The sequence below is a fragment of the Numenius arquata genome, chromosome 2 (assembly GCF_964106895.1).
Source record: "Numenius arquata chromosome 2, bNumArq3.hap1.1, whole genome shotgun sequence".
NCBI classification, from domain to species: Eukaryota; Metazoa; Chordata; class Aves; order Charadriiformes; family Scolopacidae; genus Numenius; species Numenius arquata.
In genome coordinates, this window is record NC_133577.1 from 71079260 (window position 1) to 71101285 (window position 22026).

General features: G+C 37.9%; 1 protein-coding gene across 1 annotated transcript in view; it reads left to right on the plus strand.

Annotated features, from left to right (window-relative positions):
- Positions 1-22026, plus strand: part of MYBPC1 (myosin binding protein C1) — a 48708-nt gene that overhangs the window by 26149 nt on the left and 533 nt on the right. Inside the window, exons 19-31 of the mRNA XM_074169057.1 lie at positions 124-312; positions 2127-2261; positions 2310-2413; positions 5771-5840; positions 6943-7110; positions 7453-7541; positions 8847-9042; positions 9818-9957; positions 11678-11837; positions 13353-13489; positions 14364-14550; positions 18575-18633; positions 20102-20108. Of these exons, the coding sequence (XP_074025158.1) occupies positions 124-312; positions 2127-2261; positions 2310-2413; positions 5771-5840; positions 6943-7110; positions 7453-7541; positions 8847-9042; positions 9818-9957; positions 11678-11837; positions 13353-13489; positions 14364-14550; positions 18575-18633; positions 20102-20108 (1641 nt within the window). The remainder of the gene's footprint in view (positions 1-123; positions 313-2126; positions 2262-2309; positions 2414-5770; positions 5841-6942; positions 7111-7452; positions 7542-8846; positions 9043-9817; positions 9958-11677; positions 11838-13352; positions 13490-14363; positions 14551-18574; positions 18634-20101; positions 20109-22026) is intronic.

Here is a 22026-nt window from a genome sequence, read left to right on the forward strand (position 1 = left end):
GATGCTAGAAGAGTATACTGAGTTATATCCAAAAAATATGCCATTGGGCAGTCAAAAAATAGACCCCTCACTATTGAGCTTTATGCCGCCACCTACTATAATAAAATTTTGTTTGATCAATAGGATATTTCATTGAAAGGAAAAAGAAACAAAGCTCCAGGTGGATGAGGCTGAATTTTGAGCTGTGTAAAGAAACAACTTTTGAGCCAAAGAAGATGATTGAAGGTGTTGCTTATGAGGTCCGAGTATTTGCTGTTAATGCAATAGGCATTTCCAAACCAAGTATGCCTTCGAAGTCCTTTGTTCCTTTAGGTAAGTAATCAAGAGCATAGAGGTAGGTATGCATTCAGAAGGTTACCATTAATACATTATTACAGTCATCTAATTATAGAACTGTAGTTCTTGTTGCACTTCTGTTGCTCAGGACCTGTTTTTATTAGGTGTTGCATATACTATGTCTATCCCTGAAGGACATGCAGTCTTTTATAAACAAAAACCAAGGATGTATAGACAGAAAAATGCTGCACTACAATAAAACAGTGACATACTATAAGTGAGCCTGATACAGTCAATACTATGGTCAATATGTTTAAAGGACCAGTACTAACATTTTCATGTTTCTGTGTATCGTAAGTACCTCCTGAGTCAATAGAGTCAAACTGGCAATTTCAAGAACTGATACAGATGATGGATTATAGTCTTGGTTGTTTTGATTCTTTATCCTGCTATAAGTTCAGTCACTAGCTTTTGGCCAAAAATGATCAGGAAACGTAACCAGAAGTCAAAAAATCACTATTTTCAGGCTGCACTGTAGGAAAATGAAACTTTTCTTTCACGTTTCACTACTTATGCTTTGCTGCTACACAGTAGCTTAACATTTAAAAATGTACAAGTATTCACAAATAATCCATAGATTTCAATTAAAAAAAAAAAAATCACAGGTATGTGATCTATCATAAAGTAGAAATCTGTGGAAAACATTAAGTGAATTTGCCCAACACTGCAGTAAATCATATGATAAGATGCATACGAACAGTCTCTAATTTCACTCTATGCCTCTTGGAACCCTATTAGCTGAAATAGGGGCTTTTTTCCCACAAAGGGATCTCATACTTCCAGTATCCTTTTGCAGACAATCCAGATTAGGCTAGGTCATGTTTTATACTATTCTACCACAGAATCACAGAATATTTTTGGTTGGATGGGACCTTTGAGATCATCGAGTCCAACCAACAACAAAAAAAAAAAAATTAAAAAAAAAATAAATCCCAGAACACCAAACACCAAAACCAAACCAAACGCCCACAGCCACATGCCACTCCACCCACAAACAGACACAAACCAACAGTCTCAGGCACTAGAGCATGCCCTGAAGTGCCATGTCTACATGTTTCTTAAATACCTCCAGGGGTGGCGACTCCGTCACCTCCCTGGGCAGGCTGTTCCAGTGCCTGACCACTCTCTCAGTAAAGTAATTCTTCCTGATATCTAATCTAAACCTCCCCTGCCGCAACTTCAGACCATTTCCTCTGGTCCTGCCATTATTCACTTGTCACCTTATTGCTTTATATTAATTTAGCAACATGTCATTCACCTAGTGACAGACTAATTTGGTGGCATTTTCATATAAAGAAAGAGATTTTCAAACTACTGTGACAACCACAAGTCCCTGTAAAAGAAAGGTGTCTTGTTCTGAAGGCCAGCAAAGGTTCCCACCTCGCTCAGTGGCACCCCCACACCACAGAAGAGAAGGAAGAAGGTGGCAGTTATTGCTACAGCATGTTCTCCTCTTGCCAGAAAATACCTGCTGTTGTAGAATACACTACTCACAACTTCTCTGCTCTACCTTTCACTGTTCTTTGTCCTTTTCACTCCTCAGCAGGAGGAATTTAACTCTGGGTTAGGCTATGAGCAGATGTAGGATGAGGTACCTGCTTCTCCTAGTTTGGTCCTAATTGGGACCACGAGCAAGACATGCCAAGAATGACTGGAAATGCCTGGTAGGCAGGATTTAGCCTGCCACCTGACAGTTTGACGATGCTAAATTAGAGGAATACACACTATAAATGTAAACCTTTAATTGTAACCCAGTTTTCTGCCTTCTCCCCGCTGCCTGCTCGCTTTAGCTGTTACCAGTCCACCAACTCTCCTGGCAGTGGACAGCGTGACTGACACCTCCGTTACAATGAAATGGAGGCCACCAGACCACATTGGAGCAGCAGGGTTAGACGGCTATGTTGTAGAGTACTGCTTTGAAGGAAGTAAGTGACAACAACTGTGGTATGTTACCCTTGGTGCAAGTAGGTGAGGCATTCTCCTTTTTTTCTCTTCGGGTGTCAGGTACTCTTACTTTAAGGCAGAGACTAATCAGTCAGAAAACCTCAAGCAGCAGAGTTGTGTTCAGGCTTCCTTTGATTTGTATTCCGGATCCTGCCCATCAATTGCAGTTCAACCCTGCTTAAATATGATCTGAAATCCAAATCAAAAGCCATATAATCTGTTGTAGTGTGCCAAGTACCACTTAATCCCTATCTTCTTTTTTCGAGCTAAATGAAGAGTCAATGCAGAAAAGAGTGGATGGATGAATGAATAGGAAATAATGAATGGCTGTAAGTGTGGTCCAAAATATTTGCAGCTTGGCTGGGTTTTAGGGACAGGAGGTCCTTCGTGTGGTAAATCATGATCTTGACATATTACTAATTGGCTGCTTCAAGTGCCAGTTCCCAATACTGAGGACAGACAGCTTCCCCAGTAGCTGGCTGTAGAAGTTATCTAGGCATGCAAAGTTCATGTCTGGATATTGAATTTCTCCAATGTTTCAGTGTAGTTAAATGCAGGACCTCTAACTATGTCAATCTAATCTATGACAAATCTATACAGAACTGAAGGAGAAAGATAAAGATATAAGAGACTGACCAGAGTGAAAGAACAAGGAATAAGGAAATATAATTTATATTTTACAACTAAGAGTCTTTGGTGATCAAGCAGCGGAAACTTAGTATTTTCCAGCAGATTTTCTTCTGAACAGGCATCAAATGAATTCTATTTTCAAAAAGAAAAATCCACCAACTCCTGGGTAAGTATCATACAGACTGGAGTGGTATGTGCAATACCCAGCCCCTGTGGACCAAGGCCAATCAGTGGGACTCCAGCAATGTTGTGTGTTTGGACAAACAGGACACAGTTCTCTTCAGCTCCGCTACCTGCTGCTATTAACTGCTCTGCAAATCAAGTGATGAGTTGGACACCTTTTTTCATAAAGGCATTTTTTTTCAACAAAATCTTTTCATGAATGCAGTCCACAGCCTGGAAACAAGAGGTAGAGGATAGAACTTGTCATTCACAGTCACGTGTTTCAAATTCAGACAATCCAGGAAAACAGTAGTTCACAAAAGTGGTCAGATACCACAGGAGCAGAGTGCCCTCAGCTGTCACTCAGGCAAGTGGGAGAGGGAGTGAAGAAGAACCACTGGCTTTTCTCAAGAGCGTGCAGCATCCTGTAGTATTGAGCTGAATATCTGTCAGGAGCAGGAACAGACTGCAAGAAGCTCAGAGGTCTGGAGAAGATTACCTGAAGGCAGACACAGCTGGAATGGTAGGAAGGGTTTTCCTTGTATATTGGGAGGGAGCTGTGGGAACAGCTCTGAAGGAGTGAGTAAGCATGCAGTCTTACGTCAAGATGCAGCATTCCTTTAATGTTTCCATTGCACAGGCAAGATGTATGGGAATATAAAGGGGACTGTCAATGTGAAGACTTCAGTGTATGCTGTATATTATGCTCTCTTTAGCACGGGTAGCATAGCAGGGGAAAACTTAAAAGTGTTTGAATATGTCACTGTCGTAAACCCCCTGACATTACAGTATGTGATTTCCAAATTAGGTGACAAGAGAGGATAATAAATATATATATGCTAACGCAAACTGTAGTGTTCAGACAAATCTTCCAAATCTATCTTTTAAGGACTATTAGACAGAAGATCATTGAATAGCTGTTGAATGGAACAAATTCTTTGCTTCTTTTTTTTTCCAGATAGGTTTAAAACATATGAAGATACAACAAAATGGCAGTCATGTCTGTCATTTTATTGTTACCTGCCTCAGTTAAAATACAATGGGTACAATGTATTTTACATAGCTTTCTGAGTGTTTATGTATATCTATATATGCCTCCTATATATGCATATACATCTATATATACACAATTGAAATTATTTATGTATATATGTTATGAAAATGGTTAGGAAGAAGTAAGTTTAGTAGAAAATACCAATTAAAAAAAGACATGTTATTGTAATATACATCCTTTTCTCTGTGTTCAGTCCTTTTTTTAATTTCTTGCATTATCTCAGTCCCTCCTTTTCTCAGTCCTTTCAGTGCCTGTTCTATGTCAAACTAATTTCTTCTATACTGTTTAATGACTCTTTTTAATTTCAAGGTACTTTTTATGACTGTCTGTATTCATCTTCTTTTCTTTTAGTTATCTGTTTGTAAACTCATTTGTCTTCACCTTCTCCATTCTTTCATCATTGCCACTGAAGCAGTTTTAAAGAGGGCTTTTTTGAGACTTCTCATAACAATCACTAGGAGAAATCACAATCTGAAAATAGACTATAAATATATATATATATATAATTTAGAAAAATCATATACCTAAGCATTAGTTTGGCTTCATGAAAATTGGTATTTGTCTGAACCTCATAACTTGATCAACATGCTGGACTCTAGCACCTGACAGACAGCTTGCTGTGTATGTTACTGAACTGGAGTCTCATCATGAGTATCTGGATCAGGCATTGCATAGGTGGGAATAACATGAACAGAGAACTCCCCTTCCCAGGGCTACTTTACAACATCTGACTTGAACCTCTTGCTGTGGTGATGTGGAGTAGACCAAATCTTGTTGACATGAGAGAAGCCAATTCTTAGTAATATATGATGCTGACTTGTTCCTGTTTGACATTTCAAGGGTAGTCTGAGTTTGGTCCTAGTTTTCCCGAGGACACTATGTTTATCTGCCTTTAAAGGGTCATTATACCTGCAGATGATCTGGTTTTATAGCTACTTAATAAGCACTTCAGAGAGTCTCTGTTGGCTGAGATCTTTGTCAGTGTACCCTTCCAGGACCATGCACAGATACTAGAATAGTACTTTTACTATGCTGAAAATAGTCAAGTCCAGGATTCCAGGAAATCCAGGGAAGTCATAGCTTTGTCCAGGAAATAAAGCCTTAGTGATTACATCATATCTGTCATCATCCATGGTTTTGGCCTTCTGTAATTTTCTTTCTATGTTGCCTTTAGCTAAATGTGTTCTCTTCCTCTCTTCCCCCAAGTTTTTTTCCAAGACTTCTCTTTTTCTGTCTCTCTTACTCAGAATGCTTCTCTGAATTTCTTCACTCTTCTATGACATCTTTTCTTCTCCTCCTACACTTTCTCCCATCATCATTTTGTTTCATTTTCCTCTCTTCCAAATGTTACTTTTGTCTCTTTCTTTTCATCTTTCCAGGGCTGTAATCAGGCCCAAAGAAAAATCCCAACTTCATCTTCTCCTCTTCCTGTATCCTTCAGCTTTCCTATGAGCATCATGTATAACTGTTCTTTGATCTAGATGCTCTCTTCCCATCTCTTTCCTCCCTGCAGTCTCCCTAAATGTGGGTTCTCTAAATCTTTAAAGCCCAGCATCTATCTTTGCATACTTACTAACAGGAATTGCTAACCACTGACAAAATGCTCCATCTGTGTGAAAGTGGGTGTCTCTGATTAATTTTAAAGATGGATTCTCACAAGGTATATCGACAGATCTGTCTGAGGAATTGATGGAGCCACCTTTTAACCTGGAAGGTACAGTATTCAACAAAGGATATACATCTTCTTAAATGAAAGAAAAACTCTCTTCATAAAAGTAAAGATAAATTTCTGAGAGTGAATTTTAAGGGCAACAGTCTACAGAATTTTCTGTAGTCTGTGTATAAGGGGAGGGGGGCGATGTTTGGGAAACGGTCATTGACTGCAATCCTCTTCTGCTAGAAGCTGAAAGAAGCAACTCAAAGGAGAACGTAATTCCTAAACGTAAGACCCACAGTTATGAAAATGTACCACAGTATTGCGCGCTGAGTCTGCAGGGCTCTCTAGCTTATAATAGTAGTTCTTTTGTCTTCTCTGCCAATATTATAACGCTATCTTTATATTACGTGGAAGGTATTGATACTGTCTTGCTACTGCATAAATCTGACTTCCAAATGTCAAGGTGCCAGCAGAGTCAAAGTGATCGTTTAGTGGACAGGGTGGAAAAGAAAGTATCATTTGTAGTTGAAGCTTTTTGAAAGAATGTGCTGTTTCCATCACTCTATGGATTACATGCAACTGCCTGAGGCTAGGATAAAAAAAATCCAAGCATGCTGTAATTATGTGAATAATTCTGACACAGCCATCCTTTTTTAAAGACACCAGGAGAGATGGCATCTCATTGCAATTTGTAAATATTCTGTGTTTCTCTCATCATTGCAGTCTCAGTGGTAGTTTGAAGGGTAGTCAGTACAGATCTGTGATATTATTGAAATTAATTGTAAAACCCATTTCTTTCCAAGGAAGCTGTTAAAGCTATGATGAATGCTTTTGGAAATATACTCTGTGTCCCCCTTGTTTTCTATCAGCTGAATTTAAAGACTAATGAGCTTTTAGAACATGATTGACATTCTAAAAACATTTATTTCTCTAAATATATAATCAGCATAAACCCTTAAAGCTTTGAAACATTTTTTCCTATGTATGATTAAAGTGAATCAATATCATGTTATAGCATAATTAAGAAAACAAAACAGAGGCATTCATCAGAATATAACGAATCTATTACTGTTCTGCAATTTTCCTCATATGTGCAGTGGATGTCTTTATAACTCCCTATTCTTTTGGTTCGTCCTCCCCCCTCTTTTCCCTAAACTAGCCGATGAATGGATCGTGGCTAACCCAGAGCTGACAGACAAAACGAAGTTTACTATCAATGGCCTGCCGACTGGCTCGAAAATCCTTGTGAGAGTAAAAGCTGTGAATGCTGCTGGTGAAAGTGAGCCCAGGTACCACCCACAGCCTATTTTAGTCAAGGAAGTGATAGGTAAGATCCTTCTGCCTATGCTCACCCACAAATATACTCTGCTTCCATGCTTAGTTCTGTTTTTTAAGGCTAATACTTGTTGGAAACTGATGATATGGCCTTACAAATCCATTGTGAAGTGGCTAGAAATCATGAAACCCTCTTCAAAAATATTAGTAATTCTTTTCATTTCTTTCATTTCTGAGCCTTTATTGTGGGACCAAAAAATTTAAGATACCTCAATCATTAGTCACTTCTGGGAATCGTAGACCACAGAGTCTTCTATTTACACTGATGCCCACCAGTACTGCCTAAAACAGAAAAGAAGATAAATGTCAAACACAAGCCTTTGGCTTTTTTCAGAACCTCCAAAGATTCGTCTACCAAGACATTTAAAACAAACCTATACTCGAAGAGTTGGAGAAACTGTGAATCTCGTTATTCCTTTCCAGGTAAGAACAACAAAGACTGTCAGGAAAACACTACTTCTTCTTATATTGCTGCTTTTTAATTTCTTTTGTGTAACTTTGGTCAGCCAGTGAGTTAACTTAAGCACATGTGAGAAGTACACAGTGCTTGAAAGCTTGAAAAGCTTTTGCTTTGATGTCTTAAATTACGTTAAGCAAATTAATGAACTGGGTAACTAGCTTAGACAGACTGATTTGTCATCTGTCATCCAAAGGACACTTACAAATCCTCCCAGTAGACATTACATGTGGGATAATCGCTAGTACAATGCACAATGGTTACACTGGCAGTAGATAGACATGACATCAAGGGTGGGACTATAGCATTTAATCTTTCTTGCCTTGAGAGAGGAAAACAGAGGAGAAGAGTGGGCAGAGTTTCACTGTCTCCCATTAGAAATTGTAACTTTTAAATCCTTGAGATCACAGCTACAATATGACTCTTTCCAAGGATATAGCACATGTTTTCCCACAGCATCGTGTTAACCTTCATTCCCATACCTTTCACAACAGTGACTGCCTCTCTACCTGCAGGGTCCTTATTCTTTTGAATACAAGAATTACAGCAGAATTAATTTCTATTTAATCTCTGCACAACCAAAGATACCATGTGGCCATAATCCGGCTTCTACAAGGCTGTTAAAAGCCTAACAAAAGCTTGATCAGTGATAGACTGCAAGATATGCTGCTCTTGAGAAATTAAAGGAATATTCTATGGTTATTCTCTAAAATAAGGCATTAAAGGTGTGAGACGACCCTTTTCGGACAGCATCTGCAAATTGTTTGTCTCTGGAAGGAGAATGCCATGGTAAAGCAGGTGGAATTCACTCTGACTTAAGTACCTAAATTGAGCAGTACTAGGCCCATAAAAATGTCACACAAAAGATGTCAATCCAGTCTATTTAACAACCTATTCCAGCTGCTTTTGCAATGAAAGAAGAGAGTTTGGGATCCCTGGACGTTTAGTCTACTACTTTCCTCTTTCACTGGTAGTGTAGTGAATGTAGATGCTTTCAGAGGGTGAAATACTTTGTTATGCGTTTTCTGGATTTTCCTCCTTTTTGTTTTAGAAAACTGGAAATCAATTGTCAAATTTAGCCAGAATTTGCAAATATTTTCAGTCTCCTGGAAAAGAAAAAAAAAAAAAAAAAAAAGAATGCTGCTGATTGTATCTCAAATGCTGTATGATTTAAAAAAGAATTCTGCTTCTGTCAGGGTGTTAGGGAAAAATGGGAAACTAGCCTTTTCTCTCCCAAAATCATATACAAACTGTTTCCTTGCTTCTTACAGGGAAGACCAAGGGCAAAAGTATCATGGCAGAAAAATGGTTCTCCAATCGACAAGAACCAAATCAACATCCGTAACACTGAAAATGACACTATCATCTTCATCCGAAAGGCAGAAAGGAGCCACTCTGGAGAATATGACATGAAAGTGGAAGTAGAGAACCTGGAGGACAAAGCTACAATAGATATTCAGATTGTTGGTATGTTTTGGGAAATGGAAATAAATGTATGCCAGAGAAGCATCCAGCTATTCCAAGGCTATAGGAAAGCAGAGGAATCCCAAAGAGAATCTTTCTCAACAGTGATAACTCTCCACATCAAATTACTTGGCTATACATTTGCGGTCTCTAAGTAAACCTTCCCACATAGTGGCAGGTGCTTGTTGCAACATGTCAGTCTCTTATTTTTTCACTGTTATGCTTTTCATGTTCTTGTCTATCCAGAATGCAAGCTTTTTCCAGTTGAGTGGATCCATAGCCAGAAATGGTGGTAAATTCATAGTAACTTTGTCACAAGTGTAATGTGGAAGAAATAAGAAATGTTGAAAGTACATGAATGTAGGAAAGACAGACAAGAAAACACATTTACTTTTCATTTTTACCAATCTATTTCTTTACATAATAGGCAAAATGGGTATCACAGCCTTTATAATGACTGTCCTACTTTGTCTCTTAGGAACACATTCTCAACTGGTTTCAATTTTTCCAAAATATCATGTCCTTATGAAATTAAAGAGTACCATATTAGAAACCATACTCACAAAGTAGCCAAGTTAAGTTTTTCATAGTTCTGACATGTATTAACTTTGGAAAGTCTTAATTTGCAACCTCAACTTTCTTTTGATTCAGTTTCGGCATGTGCATGTTGCAAGAAAGAGAGAGAGAAATCAAATTAAGTGGAAGACGTGTGTACTAAAGAGAGAGAGAGAGAGAAAGCAAACAATAGAAAATGTCAGCTGCCATATTTTCGTTACAGATCGCCCAGGCCCACCAGAGGTTGTAACTATTGAGGACGTCTGGGGAGAGAATGTAAATTTATCATGGAAGCCACCCAAAGATGATGGCAATGCTGCCATTACTGGGTACACTATTCAAAAAGCAGATAAGAAGAGTATGGTAAGTAATAAGGAGATGTTTAAAAGGCTGATGTACCCATGAATTCCCCATATTAGAAATAAAAAGCCTTACATGCTTAAATTGATGTAGGTGGACAAAGTATTGATTAGTCAGTGCTTAGAAAATCTGCAAGGCATCTCTAAAAATTCTAAAAATCTCCTGTTCGCTCTATCTAAAACCTAAAAATGAAAATGTTTTCAGATGATGCCAAAGAGGAGGACTAAAAAGGAAAGGAGAAGTGGATTTGAGGGAATAATTCTGCTTTTTTCCTTTGTCTCAGTAGAGAAAATAAAACCCAAAAATATTATTATGAAGTCAGTAGGTTGCTACTACATTCAAAAGGTAATGCTGTTGTTTTCAAACCTGTAATGTCACAATATGTAAGTCATTGCCACTCCTGACTAACCATGGCAAAATGGTACATATGTAATTCATAAACTTCTTTGACATGTACAGATGAAAAGTGCAATATAGAGATTTTTTTAATTTTCATTACACTAACATGAATTTTACACTTCCTTAAAAGACAGTAGTTGGATTCTTAAATTTAACACTTATTGCAAATTTAAACACTGGAATCTAGAACAATATTTTGGGAATTGTCTTATCTAAGGAAAACATTTTGTCACACCCTCCACCCCCCATGCTGCCCACTTAAATATGTTGATCTGCTTCATGGTCTGATCAATTAATTATCCTCGTGTCAATATTTCCCATCCTTAATTTTTGATTTCTTTTCAAACCGTAAGAAGTGATGGTCTCTGTACAGCGACCAGGACAATCATGTCCCCTGTCTCTAAATTACTGTGTTAAGGAGAAAGCAACAGTAGTGTCTAGGGTCATGGATCATTCAGGTCATAGTGTCGCCATATTCTCTGTGGTGTTGAATTTTGCAATTCTGGCACAGATGGCTGCCTACAGAAAAGCGTTTTCCCAAAAGGCACTTTGGCTCTTAAAGATGACCAGACATCAGTGCAAACTGTGGCACAGGGAACTCAGCATGAGTTCATCTTTAGAAAAGCAAGAACACTATTTAAGGCAGAGTAAAGAAAAGCAAAAAACATTGCTGTGCTCGTATTGCACTTTATATTAATTGAATTTTTAGCATTAAACTCATTCAACTCAGCTAGTTAGGTATTGTGTACTAGGATAGAAATCACACATCCTGTTACTGCTGCAAGATTAAAGTGCTACAACCCACCTCCTGATCCTTTAGGTATTAGAGGACCACCTACATAAAATTACATTTCTCATGAACACACAACCTGTGGAACAGGGGGTAAATTAGTGCATTGGCCTCTTGTGAGCACATGTAACTGCAGTGTAGTACATACTACTCCTTTTCTTATCTGCAGCAATTCCTTCTCTGTCAGCAGTGTGGACTAGGAATGAAGGAGCCCGCCTTGCCTCTCACAATGCAACCTTTGTAATATTGGGTTTCTTAAAACAAACCCTCCCAGCTAAGAGAGTATAACAGTTTAGTAGGGTTCACCTTCCATGTGGCCTTCACTGCTCAGTGGTGAGCTCTGTGGTATTCTCATTATCGCTCATTTCAGATAGAATAACTATTTATTGCCAGCTTTGTTATTTTAGTATCCATTAACATTCCCGTAAAAGGAAAATCTCATTCCCACAAGCTTGATGATTCTTCCAAAGAGTAAATGGCCAAGAGGTGCAGGGTGCTGAGGGGAAGCTCACTCTCTGTGTTTGTGTCTTTCAGGAATGGTTCACAGTAATCGAGCACTACCACCGCACCAGTGCCACCATTAACGAGCTCGTCATAGGAAATGAGTACTACTTCCGGGTCTTCGCTGAAAACATGTGCGGCCTCAGTGAGGATGCCACCATGACCAAAGAGAGCGCTCTGATTGCAAAGGATGGTTAGCTAATGATCCATTCCTTGTCAAAAGGGAAGGGGCGTGTTCAGAGGCTGGAAGGTGATTAGAGGGAAAGGCCACATCTCTAAAGCATTCAGATGCATTCCAAGCCCCAAGACCAGGTACAGGTAACAGCTAGGACACCTCATATCAGGACTTCTTGGTTTGTCCACATAGTTCATAGTTGTTTTTTTAAATCAAGAGTGGGACATTTTTCCCATGTTCTGACATTTTCTACCATCTTGGATCTCAGACTCGTGCCACCACTAGCAGATCTAAGTCGGTAAGAGCTGGAAGAGGAGTAAAGAAGCTGCTCTGCTAGAAGCGGTGGGTCACTGCCTCCCAGTGGAAACTTGGTATCGGCTGTGCAAGTGCTCCCCTCCATTTAAGACAGGATCCAATAAATAAGTGTAACTCCTGCTCACATCTCTTGAAGATGGAGCTGGACAAATTCTGATTCTGTGGTCAGAAATGCTGACATTTAAGAAATTGTCAGTTTTAAGTGGTACTGTAAACTTTAAACAAATAATAATAAGTAACTGCCCTTTCTGGAAGGGAAATTCTACAAACAGGTGGTTTAAAGGAAGAAAATCAAATCGGATCACCTCAGTTTGTCTGAAAGGAGGGAACACATGGCTGCTGTGATGCAGAGGACAGACAACCTGTACAACCCACACAGCCAGGGTACTGGACCCACTTCCATTATTAAAAAGAAAACCACCTCTCTTTTAGAAATGGAATCATGAACAAAAGAATGGCTACAGGAATTTTTTCATCACTGCTTGCTTGCCCTTGTCATGAGAGCAAGTATCAGGCCTGAGCTGCACTGAAGGCAGCACGGGAGCTTGGATTAGCTTTCAGTGAAGCAAAGATGTTTAACCATACCTGTGCACAGGAATAAATGTCAGTCTGTCCAGCTGTTTTAAATGCCAGCTGGTTTTGTGGGTGAAGACGATTTCTTGATGGTAATCTCCATTATAGAGCAGGGATAAAGTAGCAGTGAGAATGTAGATTTTACTCCCGTGTTTTCCTTGTACAGAAACTACATCCATTCAGGTATCTGTATTGTTAGTGTGCTGTATGAAGCAGAAAGAAAAATGGATTTTCAGATACAGAGTCAGTCTGTAATCAGAACAAACTGTGAAAAGTAACTGGCAACACAGTGAACATGGCTTGTCGAGGCAGGCATCCTGCAGGACATCAGTCAGGATTTGTCTTGTTCTGTAACACAGGGCATGCAGGCAAAGACACAGAATAAACGTGTATTATTTTGTATACCACCTACGGAGGAAGCAAAGAGGAGTTCTCAGACATCTACCCTATAGCATGACCGAGAGCTATAGTCTCTTCCCAGGCTCACTTCCAGCCTCCCCTACAAGTGCAATTACTAGAGGCAGGTTGGTACCTAAAGCAGCACAGGCCAGAACAGATTCAGACTCTTTGCAGCTTTTTTAGATGCTTGGGTATTTAACTACATGCTGACATTCTTTTTCTAAACGTTTTCTTTTCATTTCATAGGTAAAGTCTACAAATACCCAGTTTATGACGATTTTGACTTCAGTGAACGGCCATTGTTTACTCAGCCTCTAGTCAACACGTTTGCTGTAGCTGGTTACAACGCGACTTTGAACTGCAGTGTTCGGGGCAACCCCAAGGTACAGCATAGCTCATCACGGTATCAGTTAAAACACAAAAGAGTTTAACCTGACAAAATAGCATTTTTACTATTTGTCTCACTCGCAAGCCAGGCTGAAGGCAAAAAGAGTGACATGGGCTCTAGAGAATACAAAACAGGACCTGCTTACCTGTGTTATAGGCATTATAATAGTCGCTAAATTCACAGATAACCCAGTGAACGGGCAGAACGTCAGGAAAAGTCTGAGCTATACTGGGGCTGGCACTGACAACAGCTGTACAGTTAATGTATCAGTAAAGGTTGTTACTAAAAAAAGCCACAGTTATTCTGTAAAAAGTTAATTATGCTTTAAGAAAGCACATTTTCTGGAATACTCTGGGCACCATGCTGAGTCTCAGACCCGCTGCGCAACCCATCTTCCAGTTTCTTTTGAGTTGTGTCTTTTTGTGACCCATTTTCTGTTGTGAGAAACTGAACTGAACTAGTAAAATAAGAACTGAAGAGTATTTCACAAGTTTGCTGTTCACAGTTTCTGACTGTGCAAATTGCTGTGAAAAAACATGCTTTTCTTATTCACTTAGAGTAATCGGATGTTAAAAGCTATTGCTCAGATGTTTGCTATCATTACACAGCACCTCTTATACTGATAATAGGCTTATATTTATGACTAATTATGTGATAGGAGCTGCACTGAAAAAATCTTGCTTAAAAACAGATGCCTGATGCAGCCCATGTTTATGTTTGAGTTAAGAATTACAGTTTCCTATCTATCAGTACTTTATATATTTTGTAAAACTTCTGGATTTCTCAACTTTAACTGAGCATCACAAAAAGTGGTAAAATATTTCAGTTCATAGATTTGTGTATGGGCCTGCCTTTTGTTTTTACCACAGCCCAAGATAACCTGGCTGAAAAACAAAGTCATTATAATGAATGACCCAAGGTACCGAATGTTCAGCAACCAAGGTGTCTGCACCTTGGAGATCCGCAAACCCAGTCCCTATGATGGAGGTACTTACACCTGCAAAGCAGTCAACGAGCTCGGAGAGGCAGAAGTTGATTGCAAACTGGAAGTAAAAGGTAAGGGCTTTAAAACAGTGCAAATGCTGTGTTTTTCTGAACACTACCTACACAGGAGACAAAAGTATGCAAGGCAAATGCAAAAGGGAGTTCAAACAACTTTTTTAACTTTCCTGGATTAAAATAATGACTTGGTTAGGAAAAAATAAAATATATCGGTTGGTTTGTTTTCTTTCTGAGGACCAACATGCTCTGCTTATGCTATATTGTCTTTCCCCTCTCACCCCCCCCATGCCAATTCACATCTTCAGTGATTGCAAGGACTTTTTCACAAGTGAGAAAATCGTAGATTGTGACTCCGCGAGCTATGCCACCTACCTGAGAAACTTTAGTTAAAGGCTCAGCCATAGAGCTCTTTGGGAAAACATTAAGAAAATCATCTTGGACAAGAGAGAAATCTCTGAAGGAAATGGCAAGGGGAGAAGGAGGAGAGAAGGAAGAAGGATAAGTTCAGGGCAGACTTTGTCTGCTTTAAAATTATTAATTAAACAAACTGAACATTTGCTTTCAAGGAAATTTGTTAGCAAAATCATGTAGCAAAAAGCAGTATTGTTCCCAAGGACACAAGTTAGTTGATGTAATTGCTGTATTTGCTTTAAGGACAAAGTATTCAAAACTATGGATTTTGCAAATACAGGGAGATGATGAATTCAGTTACTCTTCTACAACTGAAAACATATCTTTATTTTCATTAATAGATAAATTTTATGAATTCCAGGTAGTTTAGCATTGACTGGGATATCATGAATGGCAATGGGATTTGGATTGAACTAATAATGAATAATCTCAGGACTATATTTTTCAGAAAATTACTTCCTAGGAAAAGATGGGGTCATATTTAGTTGGATTAACTCCCAGCAAGGGCTTTTGTTTCAATGGTGGAATAAGCTAGGTATTTCTGAAAAAATTAATCTGAGGTTATAAGCAAGGAAAGCTGCCTAAAGACAGCTGACAGGAAGCGTCTAACTCAAGAATTTAGAGGGAATTCTAAATTCAGAGGCTAGCTGAATATGGCTCTAATTATATTATTCCATCACGCTAGTCTATAGTGAAAGCCATAATGTTTAATATCATTATGGATTGTATTGTGATTATTTTGGATTTCAATTTCCATTTTCTGTCTTTTCTGATATATCTTTTCCCACAGCTGAAATCTGCTAGCAAGAAGCCATTGCAATAAATGGCTTTGGTTTGGTCTATGAAGTTGAACATTTAACTACTGTAATGAAAACATGCATAATGTTCCTCAATTTTCATTATTTTTAAGATACTGTGTTTAAAAGTTGACATCCTCATCCTGGAAGTATGATTGTTTTCCTTAACCACAAGCAAACTTTCTGTTTCACAGTGTTACAGAAGACCACATCACCAGAGAAAGTTTTCTCATCTATTTTTTTATACTGAAAGGCCAAGTTAATTTGCTATTTCATTAAACTTCCTAAGTCCCCAACCCCTAAAGTTCTTTCGCATGTTTACACTCAGTTGTAACTTTTTAGTCTTCAGCACTTTGCTTGTAGTACAATCAAATACTACATTTTAAATACAAGAAGCTGTTTCTCTCCTTTATTTTCCAAAGTACTTTTACATATAATGTGCAGAATACTGTGAAACATTTTTAGGATAAGAAATAACTTAACTAAAATCTCTCCATTTTAGGAAGTCCAAACTCCAAATGTTGCCATGAGTTACATATTATTCTTCTTCAGCAATTCCCTTTCCAGCTGTTGTGAAATACAGATGTTTCCGTTGATCTTGGAACTTTTTTTCTCTGAGTATCAATATGAATTAGTTTGCTGGTTTTGAAGTGTGATACAAACACTATGTCATCATTCAGGCTCTCTTTTAATATGCAACAGTTTCCAAGGAATTGTTCACCAGCAGTGGAAGCTGCTCTATGTTAGAGGTTTTTTTAAGAGAGGAGCATGGAGACTTTTTTGCCTTTGATCAATACTGATGGGGAATTTAATTTCTTACATTTATGGACTGGTATCTGAAATAGGCTGGGAATGCTTAGATCCTTTTTCAGTCAATTAGAAGTAATGTATCTAGGAAAAGAGCTACAGATTCGTTCATTAAAGTGATCACTAGGTACAGCTGAGATGATGTCCCTGATGATTTTTGCTGACAAATGTTTACTTAAATTTCATAGGTCCAGTTTTCCAAGTAGTGTTCTGAAATGGAGAAAACATTAACCTAAATCCCACCTCCCCTAGTTAATAGTTGGTTTCTGAACCCAATCTCATATCAACCATCATCTGGTGCAGTCCCACTCCCTCCCACTGAGCTTGGTGTTGTGGTTCTCTCCCACCGGTTTGGGCTGTGAGCGGTCACCCTTGCTGAGACTCCTCTCTCCATCTTGGCAGGTTTAGCCATTACTTTCGGCTCCTTTCTGAAGACTGCTTAAACCAGCAATTTGTAGGGCTTAGACACGGGACAGCTGTTGTCAGGGTTCAGCGCTGACACTCTTAACGTGACTGGCAGTTCTGCTGATGAATTCAAAGGGAACGGGATTAAGCGAATACAACAGCTGTAGCTTGGCAAACCAGGGTAGGCTCAGGGTTTGCCATAAGATCCAGGCAAACACAAATGAGTATTAAACAGCCGGAGCATAAAAACATAATTGTGTCTTATTTTACTCTTCTATTGACCCATGTGTTGAATTATCATTCTCTTAAGTTTCCCAGCCTGTTCGTTCATTTAGGAGGGCTCTTCGGATGACTGCTCATCACACTGATGCAGAGCAGAGAGTTACGGATTTCTGACTCACTGGAAAGGAATTGCAGTGTGTGTGTTTGTGTGTGTGTGTTTCCATATATATAGCTTTAAACTATGGTTCAACATTACTCCAGCAAGTAACAGTCATAGTCTGAATTTGTAAAATGAAGATATCCAGTTGAATGTTGCCTGAATAAGACTAGCAGGCTCAAGGCTACACTGCCTACCTGGTGAATGTACAGTCCTACTCTTACAGATCTTTGGATAGTAAATCATGCTAAAAAGCTCCATGCCATGCAACAGTATATATTGCAGTAAGTGAATTCTCCTTATGTTGGCAAGAATTTATTTTATCCATCTACTTCTGAGGTGCTGGAGATCTGAAATTTATCATGCACATATATAAGCCCAGTACAAGGAATATCATATTGGAATATGATAAGGAATATGACAAGAAATATCATAAGGAATATGACAGAACAGTCTAGGATTTCTGATTTTGCAGTTTTGGAACAACTGAGTAGCTATGAATACTCTGGCTATGAATACTATCACATGCTACAATTTTCTGCTGGTTTAGCCATTCACTTACAGTATTTCAGTGCCAAATTAAAACCCCTGTTACTAAATGTAATGCTCATTCATTGAAAAATAATTAAAGATAATTGCGAGCATGATAATAAAAAAAATTTTAAAAATACATTTTTATTCTGTCCTCAAAAAAAAAAAAGAGTTGCATTTATTGATGTTATTTCAGATAGACAGTACTTCATTCTTGTGTTTTTAGTTTTAGCTGAGTGAACTTAAAGACAGCAGTTATATGAGCTGCTCAGTGCAACTCCACGTACAATGGGTTTTTTTGTAAATATAAACATGCTGAAAAAAAGTCACATAATAGACCTTAGGCAAAAGAATAACTCTGTCTCAGATATCTTGAAAGACGATGCATACACAGAATCTAATTATATATACTATGTAAGGAAAATTCAAAATACATATCTTTTAAGTTTGAGGTAGATCCCTAACTACGGCTGTAAATCTCTCATTACAAGCAGTAAGGAACTGATTCCTTATCAGCTTCACTGAGGTCAGCAAAAAGATTCAGATAAAGCACCATGCTTATTTTCTCATGACACAAATGTTTTTGGAGAATGTTTATCTTAAGAGTGAAATCAAGGTTGGTGATCACTCTAATAGCAACGATAGCAAAGATGCTGTATAAGAAATATTGAAAAAATAAGGTGTTAAGATCAACTGGGAAGAATTTCAAATGCGAATAAATACCACTATAAATATTCTAATTCTGCAGTGATATATGATGGAGTAATTAACCCAGGAGAACCATTCTTCTTGGCGGGGAATAATCAGGTTTATAATAAGCATACTCCTCTGGACATTCCATTTCATTCCCTTCCTCTCTTTCCACATGCAAATGCATTTTCTGCATGCAAAGTGTGTATTTATTTGCTTTCTTAGATTAAACTAGTTAGTGTCTCATGGCATACAATGTCTATGTCACATGAGCAAAGAAGGCCAAATTAATCAAGAATGTGGGTATTTAACATCCGAGTTAAAGAGGTTTTAGACATATTTCTGCTATGCCACTGGGCACAGGACTACCTGTCAATAAGGAATTTATTTAATGACTGTGACTACCTTTGACCACAACACTTAGACATTTCCAGGAGACAGACATTTGAAAAACAGCTCTCAGTTACCTTGTAGAATTATTGAGAGAACAAAAGTTTCATAATGTTTCATGCTGTGCTTAAAAGGCATTCTTTATTACAGAATTATAGTCTTTGGTTACAAGTTAGCGCTGAGAGTGATAACCCATGCCTGAGCTTGCACTATAGAATCTAAGGATGAAATCTTGATCAAATTGAAATCACTGAAAACTTTTTACTTATAAGCATATAATTTAACTTAATTTCTTCTGGAGCTTATTTTAAATTCAGGTTCAGTGGGGTTCAGAGAATTTGGTTCTTTCTATAGAAATGTGTTTGCTTGTTACTTTGCCCAAATCCAGAATATTGGCAGTGCAGTTTTAAAAAATGTCAGAGATGCCCAGAAACTAGCCTCCAGAATATTATGCATCCAAATTTACTATTTTAAATCTAAAACATATTAAGAAATTAGGCTAGATGATGTTCCTGTAGTATTTGAAGTATAAAGGTATTTATCTTATTTGAAGTATAAAGGTATTTATCTTAAATGGCCACAATAGGCACAAAGTTGGGTGCTTTTCCATATATACATATGGATGTTTTATAGAGTCAAAATGTTTAATTAAAGGTAAGGGCTCCTATAGAGTAAATAGCATGCTTTAAGTAATGTAAATGTGAATATGTGACAAAGTACCTACTTTAGTGCACAGGTGTTAGTCTGTTATTAGTGTTATTAGTCTGTACTTGATTATTTTGCCTCATAGAGTTTCGACATATATATATATATGCTTCGGTGTTATGTGTGTGCTTTTTTTCCCTGGTGGAAAATATTATATATATATATGCGTTAGCTTCCTTGAAGCTACATTTGGAAACTTTTATCATAAATATTAGTTGCATAATTTGGTTCCAATCTAGACTTTAGACTAATTGCAGGAGTTATAGCTACTTGTACGTATTAATATAGCTTTTACATATTAATGATAATTTTGAAGTGGAACTGGATCCCTACCTTTTACTCTTCATGTGCTTCTATTCCTACATATTTTACATGACTAAGGATTAAAACATCATCTTGACATAATCGTAAGCATAATTTTACTCAACATTTTCTCTCTCCTTTTGTGTTTGTGATTAAATTGTTACTTCTTTTTCTCTCTCTCCCTTAGTTACACAGTAAGGATTTTTGAATGTATAGTGTCATCTAAGGTAAGCTTTCATATGGTTCTTGCATATGAAGCTTATGTCTGTTTACAGGTCATACAATGTCTGCCTAGTATGGCATGATTTTCATTATTTCACTTAATGAAAATGTTTTTTAAGATTAGTAGCATGATAGTTTTAATGCCTATAAATCCAGATTTTTATAATAATTGCATGTTACGGTAATTGCTCTTAGTAGTACCTCCCACTACCTTTTAATAGTGCATATTTCAATGGAATTTAACAGTGCATGAGTTAGCATGATTAATTAGCATGAATAAAATGCAAGTAATAAAAGAGAATTTTGCATTTACAGTCATTTTTATACAGGAATACACCTCTACATAAATGAAATATTTATTCCACAGTTAATTTCATTTAAAAAGGAATGATTCGTACCACAACTTGCACTCCATGAGTTGAAAAGAATGCCAAAAAGCATGCTTTTTTTTTTGTCTGTATTGTGCATCTACCTAAGGTCGGGAGCAAAGAGTTCTGCAACAATGACGGTGTTAAAGGAGACAGCGCAGTCTCATAATCACTAGTAACTAATAGCACTTTAATGGATAATCCTTGTGTTAATAAAGGTTATAAAACTCTAAAATCTGTACTCGGGATAAATGCTGTATGTGAGTATCAGCTCAGTTGCATTTAGCTGAAGCATTCAGAGACAGTGATCATCTTCATCCTGGCAATGTGCTTTTGCTTTAAAGCTTTTGTTGTGTTCCAGAAAAGGCTCCGAAGGTAAGTGCAGTTATTAGCAGGTGGTTTTGCAACTTGCAGAACAGAATACTCATGCAGATTTGTAAGAGGAACAATAATGGTACGTAGCTTTCTTACAACAAATGCCACTCTTTGCCTTGAGAAAGGGCAGACTCTAATGTTTTAGCAAAATATTTATCTTTTTCCCACTGTTCCTTCCAAATGCCATTCAATTTCAATGAAATTAACAGAAATACCTATGTGTTTAGTTTCCGTGACAATTTTTTTCAATGGCATGAAATTTCATTCTTAATTTGGATTGTTTGTATTAAATTACTACTTCTACATCAGTGGGATCTGGGGTGCCTTGGCTGGTGTGTTAGACACTACATACTTGTTTTTCTGGGCACTGAAAGAAATATTTTGTCTTGGATTGCTGAAATTATTACATGTTCTTCAAAATCCTTTGCCCTGTCCCTTTTTCCAGAAGACCAAAGAAAACATTGAGTACTTCCAATAACTTTCTTATAAGCCCAGGTTTCTTTTATAGCAGTAATTTAAAAGAGGTTTGGTTCAGTTTTTTTTACTCTCGGCGGCTAAGCCACAGTCATAAAGCACATTGACCTAAACAGCTGGGAATGGTACTTCTGTTCAGTGAATATTGATTCCAACCATCATAAAACTGGAGGGAGGGGAGGGAAGTTTAGTTTCACAGAGACAGGAAACAAAATTTTGGCAGGGCTGGAGGAACACTGAATACAAAAGGTTCCTATTTGTCAGTGGGGTTTGTACACAGGGACACTCACTGCTGCAGCTGAGGAAGATACTGGCCACAAGTGTGGAGTGAGGCTGCCCTGTGGATTGGTGCAGGACCTCTCACAGCTTTGAGATCACATACTAATAGCTTCAACCCCTGGGAAAACTCTAGAGCTCTCAGGGAGTAAGCACCTGGATCCAAGGTGATTACATGTGAGCTATTTTTTATTCAAAAGCAAATCCAAAAATCATTCTTCAGACTTTCCCAGCATATGAAAGTTCTGACTTTCATCATCTCTCTGGAGTCTAAAGGCACCTGTATCTAAAATCATGGGGTTTTTTTTCATATTTTTACTTACGTCATCCCACCTGTTATTTTCAAGCAACATGGTAAATATTTTGCTAAATACTTATGAACCCTTACAAAACTCAA